Genomic DNA, 17107 nt, shown 5'->3' on the forward strand with positions numbered 1-17107 from the left:
TGTATTGTACTATGTTTGATTTGTGTATGTATACACTTGACGGTGTGTTTGTGCCTTGTCTTTTTGTGGTTCCCGTCACTTGGATTATAATTTGACTGTGGATTCCCTTGCCTTGTTTTGTGACGTTGTGTCGTAAGTTTGTTTTGTTATTTTCTAGTTTTGCCCCATCGTGGGAAGTCTTTTGTTTGTATTCTTGTTTTGTTATTTTTGTCCGTTTTTTCCCCATTGTGGGTTTTTTGGTTTCCTGTTTATCGTGTTTATTTAATAAAAGTTTTTGTTAACCCCTTCATCACTGCCTGCCTGCATGTGGGTTCTTCAGCCTCACGACCTTGACAGTACCGCAGTATTCCTTAAATATAATGCAGGCATACTATTTTTCATCCTTTGAGATTAGCCATAAAACCAAGTGTTTCAGTGAAAAATTAGATTCCAAAGCTCATATTTGCATACGCTGTAACACAAATGGGGTGGCGTGTTTTCTCAGGTCTACCCATTTCTGCAATCCTGTGTAAACAGATCAATGGACTCCTGCGAGCTGTTTTGCTCTTGGCCTGTGCAGTTATTAGCCTACAACTCCCAGTCTAACAGACCATTAGAACTGTGTTTGAGACTGAACGCCATAACAAATGACTTTTTTACTTCTTGTGTGTTGGGTTTTCCTGCTGTGAAGCATCTCTTGAATTTATTTTAAAAAATGAATATGCTTGTGAATTATTTTAAAGATTGCCAACATTATGCTCTGATAAAGTTCAATGAGCTTATTAATTATACTTTATTAAAAGGTTATATGATTTCTTACAAACTGGCAAAAGCTAAAGACAGCCAATGCTCAGTTCGGGTAATACTTGCTGGTGTTTGTGTCTTCCCTAAATTGATGTCACTTTCGAATAAAGATGTCATTAAGAAACTGGCTTTGAAGTTAAAGGGATTAATACGGAATACTAGACAAAAAGTAAAAGGGAGAGCGCAGAAAAAAGAATATAAAGTCAATTATTTATTCTTTTTAATTACATTTAAGAATAGGCCCGAGTCTGGGGGGCATTTCCCCCCCCAGATTTTTCTTGGGCCACTCCAAATACAGTATATCTAGCAGACAATTATAAAATATCAAATACTTCCTATTTGTATTATCTATTAAATAATGATCTGTCAATTTAATCACAGAAAAACTTAAAAATACATCGCCAGTTTTACTGTACAAGTTAGCGCCTACTGACATGGCAAAAATGCTCAAAGCAGTAGGGAACTTATTTACACCAGGTTCATCTAATTGTGATACTTGGAAAAAAGAATGCTAACACATACATTTTCCAACATACGAAGACAGAGAGCATATAACAGGAACCCGAAAATACACAAATGACCAAATGCATTCTCATTGCTCTTGATCTTTCAGTATGAACACAGAAGAGCCCTGAGCCTCAGACTTAAGAAAGTACAATGAGCTGTGCCTTTTCTGGATATACTCAAGCGCTTATCACAACATAAACAAGTATCTGCAGTAATCCTGGATGAGCGAGTAACAGAATGCAAGAGAAAACGAAAGAGAGATAGAAACTATATGTGTTTACGCAGATTAGCTAAAGGCATATGAATCCAAGGTCAGTTACATCAGGGATTGTGTCTACCCGAACCTCACTGTTGTAAGAATGTAAGGAAAGGAAAATAACAGCCATTTCAGCTCAGATCTATCTGAAAGCTACCCAAGAGTACAAGAGAGAGCTGAATAACAGATGTCTTCAAATCTTTGCGTGGTGGTTAAATGCACTAATCTGCTCTCGATCGAGCTGCTGCTGTCTATTTGGTTGTCCACTGTAATCTGTGATATTCAGTGTTATGTGCAGATACTCTGGGGCATCTGGGGCCAATTAGAGAGTTTGTCGTACTGCAAAGGGACAATATTGTGCATCTACCACCTTTAAAATTAAGAGAGACAATCAAGATTTTAACAATGTAAACACTGTATTTTACCTTGTGCCTCATTATTGGATAATTATTCCCATTGGCGCTTGGCTGACAGTAACTACAGGTTAAAAAATAGATCTGTTTGGGTTGTTGTGCTCTGTGTTGGCTTTTATATGACCCTCTGCTTACAGTTAAAGTCACGTTTTTCAAATAGTACACACATTTTTTTATAGTTTAGTTTTCCACACCAACTCCCTTTATTATTGTTATATCTCACATGGCCTGTTCCTAAAAGAATAGACATTTCTTTGATGCAAATTTGGAGCCAAACGGTCTACTAAGTTGTTGAGAATGCCTTCTTAGGAGTCAGACCTTGGCAAGGACAGGACAACAACTTAGCAGATGCACTATTAATGGGATTGAACATTGAGCGGTACTACGGAAGACATTAAACAGATTCTGAAGATCTATCAAAGTCATATCTTGGATGGAGACGGATTTGTGGATATTGTACTCAAGGATAGATGATATTAACCTTGTGGATGCGCAAAACCTCCGAGCCTTTTGACAGTAATACGTTATGAAAGGCATCCCTGAAGCCAACACTTCTGAGGCTACGAATCAAGAATGAGTACGAAGCACATGAATCACTAAGCCTCCTGATAGATCCTGTTGCAGCTAACCAACTTAACACAAGATAATGTATCAGAGAACACTTCAAGGAGTTCACTCCAGTTCAGGGTTCTTCGAATGTCTAGCTTGGTGGCTGGGAGGTGTTTTTCTACTTTTTGGCTATATTGCAGAAGGCTCAAATATTATTGCTGTTCCACACACAAAAAAAGAAATGACCATATGGAAGATGGCTATAAAAAGACCTCAACACTCATGATAAACAAAATATACTTCAGCCATTCGGGGCCATGTTAGCAAATGTGTTTTTTGCAAAGTTCAGTCATATGTAGAGATGCACCAATATATCGGCAAATAATCGGTATTGGTCGATACAAGCAATTTTCAGGCTATCGGCCAAGTTTAAAAACAGCCGATGATCAGGGTCGATGTATCATGACAATCAAAAGAAGAGAGGAAAATGGAATGAATTTGTTTTCTGTATATAGAAAATGTTAAGACACATCACCAGTTTGATGTTCATTACTAATAGTTATTATATGAATTAATATCATTCAGAAAGTTTAGAAACAATAATTTAATCTTCAGACTCGGTATCAGCAGATATCACTCTGAATAATCTGTATCGATGGAGAAATTTAGTATACAGTAGGTGCATCTCTGGTCAAATGAAATAAATACAATAGTATTAAAATACATTAAATCACAATTAGTTCCAATTCACAAAATTCATTTAACACTAGGGGTGTGACGAGACACTTATCCCACGAGACGAGACACAAAACTGGGCTCACGAGAACGAGACGAGACAAGATTTTTTGACTTTTTTAAAGAAATCCTCAATGATGAAATATATAGGGAAAATAGTATTTTATTCACCTTAAAAACACAAAATGCAAAAAATGTAGGCATTATAAAATCAACTTGTACTTGTACAACAAATTAAACTTCTATTTTAATGAATTATATTATGCAGTAATAAACAATACGGTATATGTAAACACTGAAAAATGTTTTGTCACAAACGCAACTGACATGGAGTAATTGCACAAAACTTAAAGGCGGGGTAACCGATTTCCGAATTACGCTTTAGGCAACGGAGTCGGGCCGAGTACCAAAACAACCTTGTAGCCAATCAGCAGTAAGGTGCACAGGACGGACATTAGCCGAGCCGAGCGCTGACGAAAGCAACAGATGGGGGTAGGGGTGTGTTTGTTTTGGTGATTTGAACATCAACGACGGCTGAGAGAAATCGGACACCCCGCCTTTAAGCTTTGTTTTCTTAACATGCGCAGCTTAGCTTTGTTTATAGATAGAATATCCTTGTGAACAAGAATTCAGCCGAACATAATTCTTCACACCTAAGCAAAAATGTATACCTCTAGAGGAAATTTCCTTTGTATTCTTTTATACATCTCTCATCTGTCAAGCAGTTTCACAAAAAGCACAGGAAATGACTCATCAGATAAACTTAATCAATGACAGAATGTTTGTCCAAAACCCCATCTAGTGTGACCAAAGAGGAACTGATTATGGATGAAGAATGTCAGTGTTTCCTTTACAGTCAGGCATCATGATATATCGAGAACAATGGAGTATTTGATGAGTATGAATACCTGCAAACACACATTCATCTGACTTGTTTTTAAACCCTGAATCTCACAGCCTTGTTTTCCATCAGACGAATCATCGACATGTGCTTGTCATGTGACATTCCGAGGGAGATGTCACACAATGGAAGAAGATGAGAACAACCGTGTCGTTGTCCCTTTGCCTCTTTGTATCAGAACAGAAGGAGATTTTGCAGTATTTCATGCCCCAGAGAGCAGCTTTAAGACACGTCTGTTTGCTATTGAAATCTCTTTTATCTTTAAATAGTGCCTCAGCAATGATGCATTTAACGCAGCTCATCTCTCCAACACTGCCTGCTTGCATCTACTCTTTATTAAACCTTGTGGAGTCGTATTGTAGAAGTTCTCAGGAAATCATCCTCTCTGATCTCTCTGCCCGCTAATCCACTCACACACCCAATCATCATTAATTCTCCGTTAAAAAGTCCTTTTGTGTAAGTAGGGTGTGCAGACAAAGAACATGAAAAATAGTCTTTTGTAGGTTTTCATCTTCATTTTCAGGAGCACAACTAATACACAAGGTTCAAAATGAATAAATGAAGGAAATGTTTAGCACTAAAGACATTAAAGTGGCCATATCTTGACGCAGCGCAGCCAATCTTGATGGTAGGCGGGTCTTCCTATCGCTTCTCGGTTGACGCGTGGGCAGGCTATTTCTTTCGCTTTTGCATGAGAATTGCCCAATAAGGGACTATGAAAATTTTTGTGACGGATTTTCATGTTCGAAAAAAACTTTCCGAAACCTATATGAACGCTGGGGGAGTGTATCGAGCACAGAAATACTACGTCATACATCCAACTCTTTTTTGAAAAGTTGACCATGTTAAGCATGAGAAGACAGCACGTTTAACATTGTAAATAAGTCAGAATGCATGAAACAACGTTGCATCCCTCCTTTAATATTAGCAAGATCCGTCACTGCCTTTGAAATGAATGGGAAGGAACGCAACGCTTAATATTTTTTTTGCGCATGCGTAGTATCTAAAGCAACATGAAAAACAATGTTTTTTGCAATTTTATCATAGGAAGCAAACATTCACGAAGAGCTGACTGGGTAACTTCTTGCGGTTGTACTGTAACAAATGAGGAAGCTCTGAGTATGAAGCACATGTGCGCATGCAGACATGAGTCATCTGACAAAAACATATTCTGCTTTAAGAAATAGCTCACGCCACAAAGAACATTCTTTTTTATTGACCCTCATGTTGTGCATGTTTTTTTTCTGTGGAGCACAAAGGAGAATTTTTGAAGAATCTTCACATACACATTTTCCAAATAAGGATTTAAAATGCAAATTCTTATCAAACTCCAAAAATAACAAGAAGAGTTACATATTACTTGTCTTCTTAAAGGGATAGTTCACCCCAAAATGAAAATTCTGTCATTATTTACCCACCCTCTTTTCATTTCAAACCAGTATGACTTTTTTTCTTCCGCAGAAGACAAAGGAAGATACTTTGAAGAAAGTTGGTAACTGAACAGCGCCAGCACACATTTACGTCGATTGTATGGACAAAAAAACAATGGAAGTGAATGGGTCCTGTTGCTATTCGGTTACCAACAGAAGAAAGAAAGTCATACAGGTTTGAAATAACAAAAGGGTTGTTTATGTATGGCACATATACGGTGCATTTCTGTATTACTTTTGTTTTAACTTTTTGTTATATTTTATAGTTTCAATAGAATTGAAGAATGAGTTATAACTAAAATTCAAAATTCTTTCATTATTTAACCTCATGTCATTCCAAACCTGTATGATTTTCTTCTGCAGAACACAAAAGAAGATATTTTGAAGAATGTTGGTGGCCAAACAACATAGACTTTCATTATATGGACACCAAACCACATTTCTCTGCATTTCTTCTTCTCTGTTCTACAAAAGAAAGGCTGTGAGTCATGTACAGGTTTTGAATAACATGAAGGTGAATAAATGAATCCAGCATGAATTTAGGTTTGTTCCTCACACAAAAATAACATAAAACTATAAATATATGCTTATCTTAGTTCTTGTTCTGGCTTGATAAACAAAGCCACCTTAAACTAATATGGCCAAGAGATGCATTAACATCCTTCAAAAACCTTCTTTAGTGTTCCTTTAAAAAGAACAGCACACAACAACATTAGGATGAGCACATAATAGCAGAAACATCTTTTCTGGGTGATCCAAGCATAAAGCCACAAGAATTTAAAAGACACGTCTGTACTCATCAGAGAAAGGTTGTAAAACGCATAATCACATCAGTTTGTGAAAACAATATTTAGAAATGTAATTAGAAGGCTCCAGGACGGGCGGCGATGAATACAGATGTTTTGAAGACGTTGGGTTTTGACTTTGATTAGATTAGCAGTGGTGGTAAAAGGATAAACGCCTCAAAGAAGTTGAGATGTCCTAAAGAAGGTCGCATAAGTGCAGGTTTTCAAATCTATCAGTGAAAAATGAGAAGGCAAGAAAAAAGATGATCCCAAGAACAGGATGAGGTTGAAGTGTAAAGCTTGTGGTTTGAAGGAATGAGTGTGTCTTTGTTGGTCTGTGCTAATTATAGCAGGAACACGCCGGGCCCAGACCTTCTCTCTCTAATAACATTTATCAGCTTCTTGTCACCAAAGACCCATTGTTCTCATCTCTCCCTAAATACACCCCAAGCACAAACCAAGAACATCTCCCGATGACTGAATCATTTGGGACTCACTCATGCGCAAAGTGCACCTCACGTAAGCTTACCTTTCATTTACTATCAAAAATGTTGCAATTTACTGTTCTTTGTCAATGTACATAACACAATGAACGTCAGCCTATAGAGAAATTATTGATCAACATTACATAGCTTCTTATATTGAAGTCTGCCAAGACTAAAGCTTGTTTTTATGATTACAGGATGTTTACAATATGAACACCAGGATTATGGCCAATAAAGACTTTGAGCTGGCAGGACATACGGTCAAGCGGCACATCAGTAATGATTCAGTCACCCACATCCTCCATGCATTAGTCTTTAACTGCTGCTATTAAGGATGTTGCAGAGAAGATCTCAATGATGCAACGAGACCGCTATGGAAGTTCGTTTTTTTGCCCGAGAAAGAAACCGTGTTTGAAACCGACAGTTAAAGCGCATGCAGATGGAGAGGCTGCTGCTCTAGACCCGACAACGACACTGAGATGCCATTTATAGATCCAGAAAATTACAGGGAGGCGAGTATTATTTGCGCTGAGGGCTTGTCAAATCCATAAAAACAACCTCCTTCCCATTGTAACCTACATTTCAGATGGGATATGATCCGTCCATTGACGGATATAAATCCTTTTTCAATAGCCCTTATCCCAGCATATTATCACAGGACTATAATAACAGCCATATCCAAATTGAATTGAGCAACTAAGCCAAAAATGTCACACAATGGTTGCGTGTCTGTCAGAAGATTTAATAACAGAGTAAGGACAACTATAGAGGACAGGAAATGTTAGTCGGCTACTGTATATATTCTGAATTGAACTAAAATCAGTAAGTATCTGGAAAACAAAACCACGGGGTGTAAGAATCCTGTACATACTAAAAAAACGGTACAGCAGTAACTAATGATGTAAAATTTAAGAGGTTCAGTAAAGCTATAGCAGTTCAGATTTGTAGCACAAAAACAACGTATTTTTTACATTTTAGAAAGAAATTTACTGTCACAGTCGGACTGAAACCTTTTATCTGCATTCTTCATCATTTTTATTTTTTCACAAATCATTACTATTGGTCAACCTTCATGTTTATCTGTGGGTTTTGCAAATATACAGTATTTGCAAATTTATTTAGCTAGCTAGATAACGTGGTTGGAACAAAATCTGTGTTTGACTGACTTAATTAAGCGAAATTCACAACAACAGAGTTCAAAACGACACCGAAAATCAAATGTATATCATCAACAAATGCAAGACATACATTGCACTTTCTCAAAACTCTCTAACACTGTCCCCGGGGCCGCCCAGAATAGATTCTTTTTGCAATCTAAGTATTTTACCACATGATGCATTTAAAAACCTTCCAATTATTATTTGGCTATTTTCACTCACTTCATGGGTTTGAAGAGAGCCTGGCCATAGTTCTGGAATGTCATGATGAGCTTCAGCTGTGTACCTCCGGATTTCATTGCTGAAGAGAGAACAAGAGTGATGCTTAACACATGGAGCCTTCTTACAATAAACCATCTTTAAGACAAGACCCTTCTCATGCAAATAGCAATAACAATGTGAAAATTGTGAGGTATGAAGTGTCAATAAACCCAAGGAAAGTTCTTTGTCCTGTGATAACACACAGATGATAGGGAAAAGGCAGCAAAACACACTGTCCTTGACCTTGGTGAAGAAGCCTGTACAGAATTGTATGGCAATAACAAACAGATGAAGATGTTGCCTGAAGTCAACAAAGAGGCAGTTGTGTTGCGCCCATACCAGTTTTTTATTGCTATTACTCTAGAATTAGACCTCAATATGTCCTTTCTTTAATTATATTTCACATTCCTTCTAAAGGTCTTTTAGACTCTTAACTACACAGCAGACATATTGACCCTGGGGGTCCATAAAAATGCAGCCCATCAGTCGTGTCTTTCTCCCCTACTTGAAGATGGCCATGCTTGGCCGGAGATACTTTTTCACAGCGTGGTGTTTGATTAAGTCTAAATTGCACACTCTTCTAATTCATTTACCCACCTGGATTCCACTACCTGTAAATCTCAGTCCAATTTTATTGATGCACCCGTAGTCAGAATGCAGGCAGCCATAATGTATTCTCAAAATGAACTATACTCAAATCATGCATCATAAAATTGTGCATCTTGTTGTCTTACCAACACTGGTAATCCGTTGCGAGACCAGGTCCTTCAGCATCGCATCAATGACTGGGTTGTGCCTGGAGTACAACTCATACCTGTTGATCCCAATGTGGAAGCGGAGCCAGTTCGGGTAGGAGTCTGAGGAAATCTCACCCGTAGGAGCATAATCTCCATCCTTCCCTTCTCCCTGCCTGTGGTGAGAAAAACATGACATTCATTGCATTTGAGACATTTTTTTATAAAACATTCATAAGTTAGGTAAACAGTATCATGTTTTCTTTTAAACTACAAGAAAACAGGATCTCATGAGAGCTTTCTTTTTCAGATGTTCAACATTTATAAGCATTAAAAAGAGATTCTCCACCTACCACTCAGGGTTTTCGGCAGCTTTTGGATCAAATCTTATATCAGTGTTGACATTAAACAGCGTGTCTTCATCAGTCAATGCAGGCAACGGTCTCGTGTATAAAGGATGCTGAAACAGAGCCGAAAGCTTTGAACCTCCGACGGCTGCGTTACTGAAGGCAGCGTCCCGTGTCGCGCGCCGCTTCTCGTCACCTGTCTTCCACTGCTCGATTCTTTTCAAAGCCTCAGATTTACCCCCGATGGTGATCTTTTCCAGTGAGTGAGAGGACAGATTTGAGTTAGGCTCGTTGCTGAAGTCTTGAAGTATTCTGAGCGTGTGTTTATTAGGCCAGCCGGACTCTGATCCCGGCTTGGCTCGATGCTTCGCCCAGTTCTGCGGCTCTTCGCTGGGCGCGTGAGAGCACGAGCAGGCGCCACTGCCCCGTCTCTCCAGCTTTGGTAGTAAGTCTATCATAATGTGCACTGAGCAGGCTATAAGAAACACCATTAAAATCAAGACGCGGAATTTTCGGAAAAGGATCATCTTCACTGTGTCCGTTTCAAGGAAAGATTTGTTGGGAACGGCAGAGATAAAAGTGAGCAAGCGCACTACATCGCCAACGGTACATAAAACACGGGCTCCCAGTTTTATAAGAAGAACACATGAATCGCTTTCGTTTGCCAGTTTAAGGAGGAAAGCGAGGATTTATTTGGCAGAGGCTGTCCGTTCATCCACATCCATGTAAAACAAATCCGGTTATTTTCGTGCGTTTGCGATTAAAATCCTTCAGTGCGTTCAGGTACGATGAGTGGGCGACACGCGAAAATAATTTCCGCTCTATCGCTCCTATTTTATTTAAACATTTAGCAAGTTGGGCATTATAATTCAGACGTCTGCGAGTTAATAAGCCCCATCCGATAAATCATCCACAAAAGTGCATGTTCGCAATGCCGAAAGCGTAGCGGTCCATCACACTGCTGGCAAATGACCGGTCGCTTCGCGGAAATCTGCTACGGAGAAAACATCTGTCGCTATTCATACAACGCAAGAGATTTCTCTTTCACAGCTGCACAAGTTCACTCGCTCTTTTGGATCCAGCATAAACCAAGGCTGTTCAGCTGAAAGCGATGAGGCGCATGGTGGACCTGGCAGGTTTCGAGAAAGTGTTGCATGTCACCCTTTCCGTCGACCAAGATCTTTGGAGAAGTTTCAGCTTTTAACCCAGAAGATTCAACGCACTGTAGACGTGAGCGCTGTGGTGACAAACGAAAGTGAGTTTTACGCGTTGACAGGAGGATATACCTCTGTCGGATGTTCAGGGTGGGTGTGTTAAATATCATGATGCTGAAGCCACTCCGAGCGAGCGTCACACATTGAGGATTGGCTGAGCTTGAAAACAGCAGTACAGACAGGCCGGACTTGTTTCTTCCTGTAGAGTCAAACTGTGCAAGAAGAGGGCGTCTTAACACACGTCTGCCTATTATCGTCTGAAATGATTCCTGAAGTACTTTAGTACGCTTACTTAACACATCATTTTGGAAATTTCTTACGTATTTCGGTAGCACTTTATTTCACAGTCTTGTTTCCCATGTGCATACTGTGTACTTATTACAGTAAATATAATAACTGGGTAATAATAACTAGGTACTAACCCTGAGCCTACCCCTTAACCTAAATGTATACCATGTAGTTACCTTATACACTGAAAAAAATGATTTTTTGGGGGTAGTAAATTTTCTTAAAAAAAACTAAAGACTTTCTACATAAAAAAGTTAGCTGATGTGTGAACTTGAAAATGTTGGGTAAAAACTACAGCGGTATTTAAGTTGCGCATGTATTGATTAAGGTAAGTAAATACAAAAATGTAATGTTTGTTACATTTACACTGATTACTCAAGTATTTATAACACGTAAAAAACGTTGTAGAATTTATTTAAGTTTCTAAATAATCTTTATTAGAAGCGCAACTGAACAATCCAAGTTGGTGTCATTTCGCAAGTAGGCCTACTTTAAAAAAATTCTCAGACAAGTGAATGGCAACTTATTTTAGTTATATTTAGTTTGATAATTTCTAGACAGATAATTACTTTTCTGTTATATATCTAGCCTAAGTATTTGTCAATGCGCATGCACGAGAAGCCCGCCATTTGAGGGATGGTTTCTGAGGGAGCGGTATCATCCACACAAGCAGGTATGTTTGAAAGTTAACGTTAATTGTCTTCTAAATGTTTTATATTATCGCAATTTTTTATTATTTCTCGTTCATATATGTTTAGCTAATGTTAGGGCCCATGTTACTGTAATTTAGAACTGTTTTGCAGCGACGATGTCTTCAGGTCGTCGTATTTTCAGACAGGTTGTTTTTTGCGACATTCAAGTAAGTTATTCGACAATGTTTTTCACAAGCATTTCTTTATTTTCACTCGGACAAGTGAATGAACAACAGCGGTGATTCGAAACAGTAACGTTATATTTGGCGTCACATTTGTATTTTTAATATGACAATTGACAATAGGCTAACTTTTATGTGTGAACTTTTATCTTACGCATCCGCTCTCCTTATTACTTTGGTGTGCTAGGCTAGGTGATACGGTTTTATCCAATTAGCATTAATTCGGTGATGGCGTGCGCAGTAACCTGAGTGTAACGTTAGGCATATTCTGCCATGTTTCTGAACTTGACTGAGCTGTCTACCGCTCACATTTAAAACGAGGCAGCTGCCGCCACAGGAGCGTCATTGACGCGCTGATCGATCATCCAGTAATACATTTGATTAGGTAACGAGCATTAAAGTGTGCCTAAGTAAGCAAACAAGGTAACTTAGGGGAGGCTGTGTTGTCTCGTGAATAAATCATGTCTGATGGGCTTTTCCCGCTTCGCGTCGTGCCTGCAAGCCCTTCTTTGCCTCTCATGAAGTAAAATCACTAATGGCCACCCTTCCGCTGGAATAAATAGTCCCTGGCCGACTGCAGCAACTAATGTTTCTGTACATACGTTTACGTTGCTATGCATTGTGTTGCAGAGGTTTAGCTGTCCTTTATCGTGAATAAAACTGAGCTATTTACCACGCCAGTTAAAACGCTGGAAATAAACGTTTTAAAATAGAAAGTGTAGCGAGACATAGGCCTAACGTTACTTTGAAAAGTATAGCACCTGTCACATTTACAGTCTGATCTGAAGTTCTGTAATCTGTATAGATCTGCCGTGTATGTAATTTCTGCATGTTTATGTATGTAATTCAATTCAATTTATATATATATATAGCGCTTTTCACAATGTGCATTGTTCCAAAGCAGCTTTACAGGAGCAAATAAGAAAAACACAGAAAGGTAAAACACAGAACAGTGCATGGTGTGTATAGACCAAGCAAGATCATTCTAATAAATAATATCTAATAAATAAATGAATAAATAAATAAATAAATGCAGTCTCCCGGTGAGCAAGCCAACACTGCACTGCTGTGGCGAGGAACCCAAACTCCAATGATGAATAAATGGAGAAAAAAAACCTCGGGAGAAACCAGGCTCAGCCGGGAGGGCCAGATCTCCTCTGACGTGTCATAGCTGCACTCAGTGACCCCGACCAAAGGCACCGAGCAACGTCCACAAAGAACAGGGAGAGCCCACGAGCCGCGACCCAGGAAGCCCCACCCGCCGAAACCGTGCAGGTCCAACCCGGTCCCATTCCACGATCAACAACAGACAACAGAGGAACAACCAGGGAAAAGTAGTAATGGCATAATTAACTTTATTCCTCTGTTGTCAGACATCGACCACAAAACAAGACCAACCAGACCAGACCCACATATTCTAATAATTAATGTATTCATTTATTCATTCTTGCACGGATTATCTATCATTAATATACTTTAGATATTAGATATTAAATACAGCTTTTTACATACTGCAAAAATGACCTGCTATGATGTTAAGTATAGTTTTCTTGCCTAAAAAGAAAATATTTGATTGGGGTAAAAAGTATATAACAAAGAGGTCAATATTTCACATTTATTCTTTTTATTTTTTAGCTACTGTTTAATTGTGAGTGTATGTATGCAAGCACAATATGGTTTACTAATTATTAATGATGCTTTGAAAAAGCATAACTATTGTTATTCGAACATACATACTTCTTATAATTATTCTTGTTCCGCCAAAAGTTTGGCACGCTACTTGTCCCGCAGCTTTTGACGTAGACCCATGAATGAATACATCACATCGACGGGCCTATTCGGGAATGGTGTGCTATGACTTTTATAAGCGATCGGGTGGGGGGGTGCGATAGGGGGTGAAAAACCACCCGAAAAATCCCATTGACTTAACATTGCGCCCAACTTTGAGGGATCGTAGCTACATGATATCGTAGAAACATGAAAATAATACACGATTTGAAGGGGTTATCAGGCTCTATAAGAACATCACTCACAATGGGGTGTAAGTTGCACCCCTGGGGTGTGAGAGCCTCCCAAAATTTCTGTACTTATAATGGCGCCCATAGACTCCCATTCAAAACCTAGATACCTATATATTCACGCGTTATTTTTTCGCTTTGGACCCATGAATGACTACATCAAATCGAGTGGCCCATTGAGGAATGGTGTGTGATGACTTTTGGAAGCGATCGGGTGGAGGGGGTGTGATGGGGGGCGAATAAAAACCCGAAAAATCCCATTGACTTAACATTGCGCCCAACTTTTGACGGGTCGTAGCTCCGAGTGAGGATATCGTAGAAACATGAAAATAATACACGATTTGAAGAGGCTATCAGGCTCTGTAAGAGCATCACTCACAATGGGGTGTAAGTTGTACCCCTGGAGTGTAAGAGCCTCCCAAAATTTCCCAATCACAGGAAGCATGCCCATATAAGGCGTAAAACGTCCCGTGTTGAATATCTTAGCAGTACAACCACTTAGAGACAAGGGGGTGGGCTCATTTTACTCAGGCTACCAATCAGTGTGACATGATCATTATGAAGTTATTAAGCCACGCCCATAGCAACCATTTACAGCAACCTAGCAACCGATCCCATAGACTTCCATTATAAAAAGTCCATGTGGATATCTTTGCAACACAGTGTCATAGAGACAAGGGGGTGGGCTCATTTGACTCACACAACCAATCAGTGTCACAGGATCATCTTGAAGCTATTAAGCCACGCCCATAGCAACCATTTACAGCAACCTAGCAACCGATCCCATAGACTCCCATTATAAAAGGTTCAGGTGGCTATCTTTGCAACACAATGTCATAGAGACAAGGGGGTGGGCTCGTTTTACTCAGGCAACCAATCAGTGTCCCAGGATCATCATGAAGCTTCGAAGCCACGCCCATAGCAACAAAACATGTCAGCCTAGCAACCGTTTAGCAATACCTATATCTCTGCATCGGAACATCGTAGAGAGACGGGGTTGGTTAGATTCATTAATGGGTTAATGTGTTATCACTCTAGTGCCCAGTTACGTGGTTTGCCACAAAGCATCACTCACATTCTCTTCAGAAAATGTACCTATCTAGTTTTTTCTCTAATTGCAGGAAATTGAGGGGGGAAGACTGACCAAGAGCTGTCAGTTGAGCACATCAGAGTGGCAGACTTTATTAGGTAGAATTCAGGAATCGACTTGTGACCTTCCATTTCTTTCTGCATGATGTGGCCTTGCAAAACATGTACTTTGATGTAGCTCATCAACAGTTGAAAAATAATACTGTGGTAAGCTAATGTTGATGTAGTATAATACTATGAAGCAGAAATACTGTGTTGGGATTGATTTCATTGGTGGTTATTACTGCAAAACCATGTCAAGTCAGTCAAGTCAACTTTATTTATATGGCGCTTTTTACAATTTTCATTGTTACAAAGCAGCTGTACATGAAACATATTGACTATAAGCAAAACATTAAAGTTACAGAAGTTAAACAAGAAAAAGTGAACACACGCAGAAAACAGACACGCTCACTGGCTCATACTCTACCACATAAAACACATCTTCACATGCACAATATACACACGCACTTGCATAAAACACAACTCTACGCACAGAGCACAAATACACACACTGTTACTGTTTTGGAATTGCTTTCAATGGTTACATGATTTTGCTATAATAGCCACTATTCTTGATGTTGTTTGTTTGTAATTGTTTTTATATGGTTTTGCATTTTATTGTTAAATTTAAAACTAACTTAATGCTGCAATAATGTTTTATGAAGCGGTTAATAAATACTTTTTGATACAGTTGAGTCCAATTATTGTTTTTGTTATCCGCAACAATGGTAGTATATTTATATGATTTTAATTTAATGTAATAAAATGAGGAAATTGTTTTACTTTAATATAAATACAATACATGTGAGCAAAAATTGCACTTTTACTAAAAAAGTTGAGTTAGATTTACTAAAAAAATTATAATCAGACCTACACAAAAATAACACATTTTATTTACTTATTATTCTTAAGTAATTTTTATGTAGAATAATCTAATTAGATTTACATAATTTATTACATACAGTAAAAAAATTAAGCAAGATTTATTCATGATTTCAAATTAAATTTACTAAAAAACTGAGTAGATTTTACTTAGTTTCAGGAGTAAAATTTACTTTACAAAAGTGAATGCAAAAACTTGCGATAAAAAAATTAAGCAAATCCTACAAGTTGTTTTTTTCAGTGTACTACCCAGTACTTTCTAAGTACACTATATACACATACTGTAAAATAAAGTGCAACCCGTATTTCTGAGGAAGATGCACACAGAAAGTAAAACAACAAACTTAAATATATTCTTGACAGTGAAGAAAGGGAAAAATACTTTTTATTTACTCACCCTCATGTCATGTCAAACCCGACTTTCTTCTGCAGAACACAAAAGAAGATATTTTGAAGGCCCCCATTGACTTTCATTCATACAGGATATAAATACACATATTCCAATATAGTAGACATTCTAAAAACAATATTAAAAAAGATGAACTAAAATAGGGAAAAACTGCTTTTTCAGGTTATTAGAATTGTCACACATGACACATACAGCTGCAATTTTTCTGATTTTTAAATTTACTATTAGGTATGTGTTTCATTCTGTGAACTACTAACAATATTTTTTTACTGAATTTTAAATAAAAATAATGTTTCTATTTGCATTTATTTGCAGAAAATGAAAACTGGACAAACAGGTATAACAGAAAAAAATGGCCAAATTATTCACGTTTAAGCAATACAACAGTAATATGTCTATGTATTTAGGAAAAGTTCAAAAAAATCTTTTATGCTAACCTCAATTTTTATCATGGTTTTATATGTCTTGTCATGCTGTCAGTCTTTCACATTGCTGTTGGATGACTTTATGTCACTCCTGAGGATTGATTTTGTTGAAATTCAACATACACTGGACTGGAATGACCACAATACATCTAAAAATGCTAATTTGAAATGAAAATTTGGAGTGGTCTCTTAATTGAAAATATAGGAAAAATATAGGAATATTCTTGCACAGTCAATAACTGAGAGCAAAGCAGAGACCAATTTCTAAAGCGGTAATGCAGAATCCTTTAAGTATACAATGCAATGTTTATTTATATAGGACATTTAAAAAACATCTGAAGAAAACAATGTATAAAAAAGAACGCAACAATAAAAACACATAAAACACTAAGTATGTATAATGTATAATACAATTTATACAACAATACAATGACAAACACTAACACATACATGGCACATGACTTCAACCTGATCATGTGTCCCCAAATACAAAAGGTTCCGTTCAGTGCACAGACAACAGTAA

General features: G+C 38.0%; 1 protein-coding gene across 1 annotated transcript in view; it reads right to left on the minus strand.

The window, feature by feature from the left end:
* fam20cb (FAM20C golgi associated secretory pathway kinase b) overlaps positions 1-10614 on the minus strand; it is a 45315-nt gene extending 34701 nt beyond the window's left edge. The window contains exons 1-3 of the mRNA XM_057358724.1: positions 9350-10614; positions 8997-9172; positions 8224-8302 (exon numbers count right to left, since the gene is read on the minus strand). Coding sequence (XP_057214707.1) covers positions 8224-8302; positions 8997-9172; positions 9350-9870 — 776 coding nt within the window. The 5' untranslated portion in view covers positions 9871-10614. The remainder of the gene's footprint in view (positions 1-8223; positions 8303-8996; positions 9173-9349) is intronic.
* Positions 10615-17107: the final 6493 nt, after the last annotated feature.

The sequence above is a fragment of the Triplophysa rosa genome, linkage group LG18 (genome assembly GCF_024868665.1).
Source record: "Triplophysa rosa linkage group LG18, Trosa_1v2, whole genome shotgun sequence".
Taxonomy (NCBI): Eukaryota; Metazoa; Chordata; class Actinopteri; order Cypriniformes; family Nemacheilidae; genus Triplophysa; species Triplophysa rosa.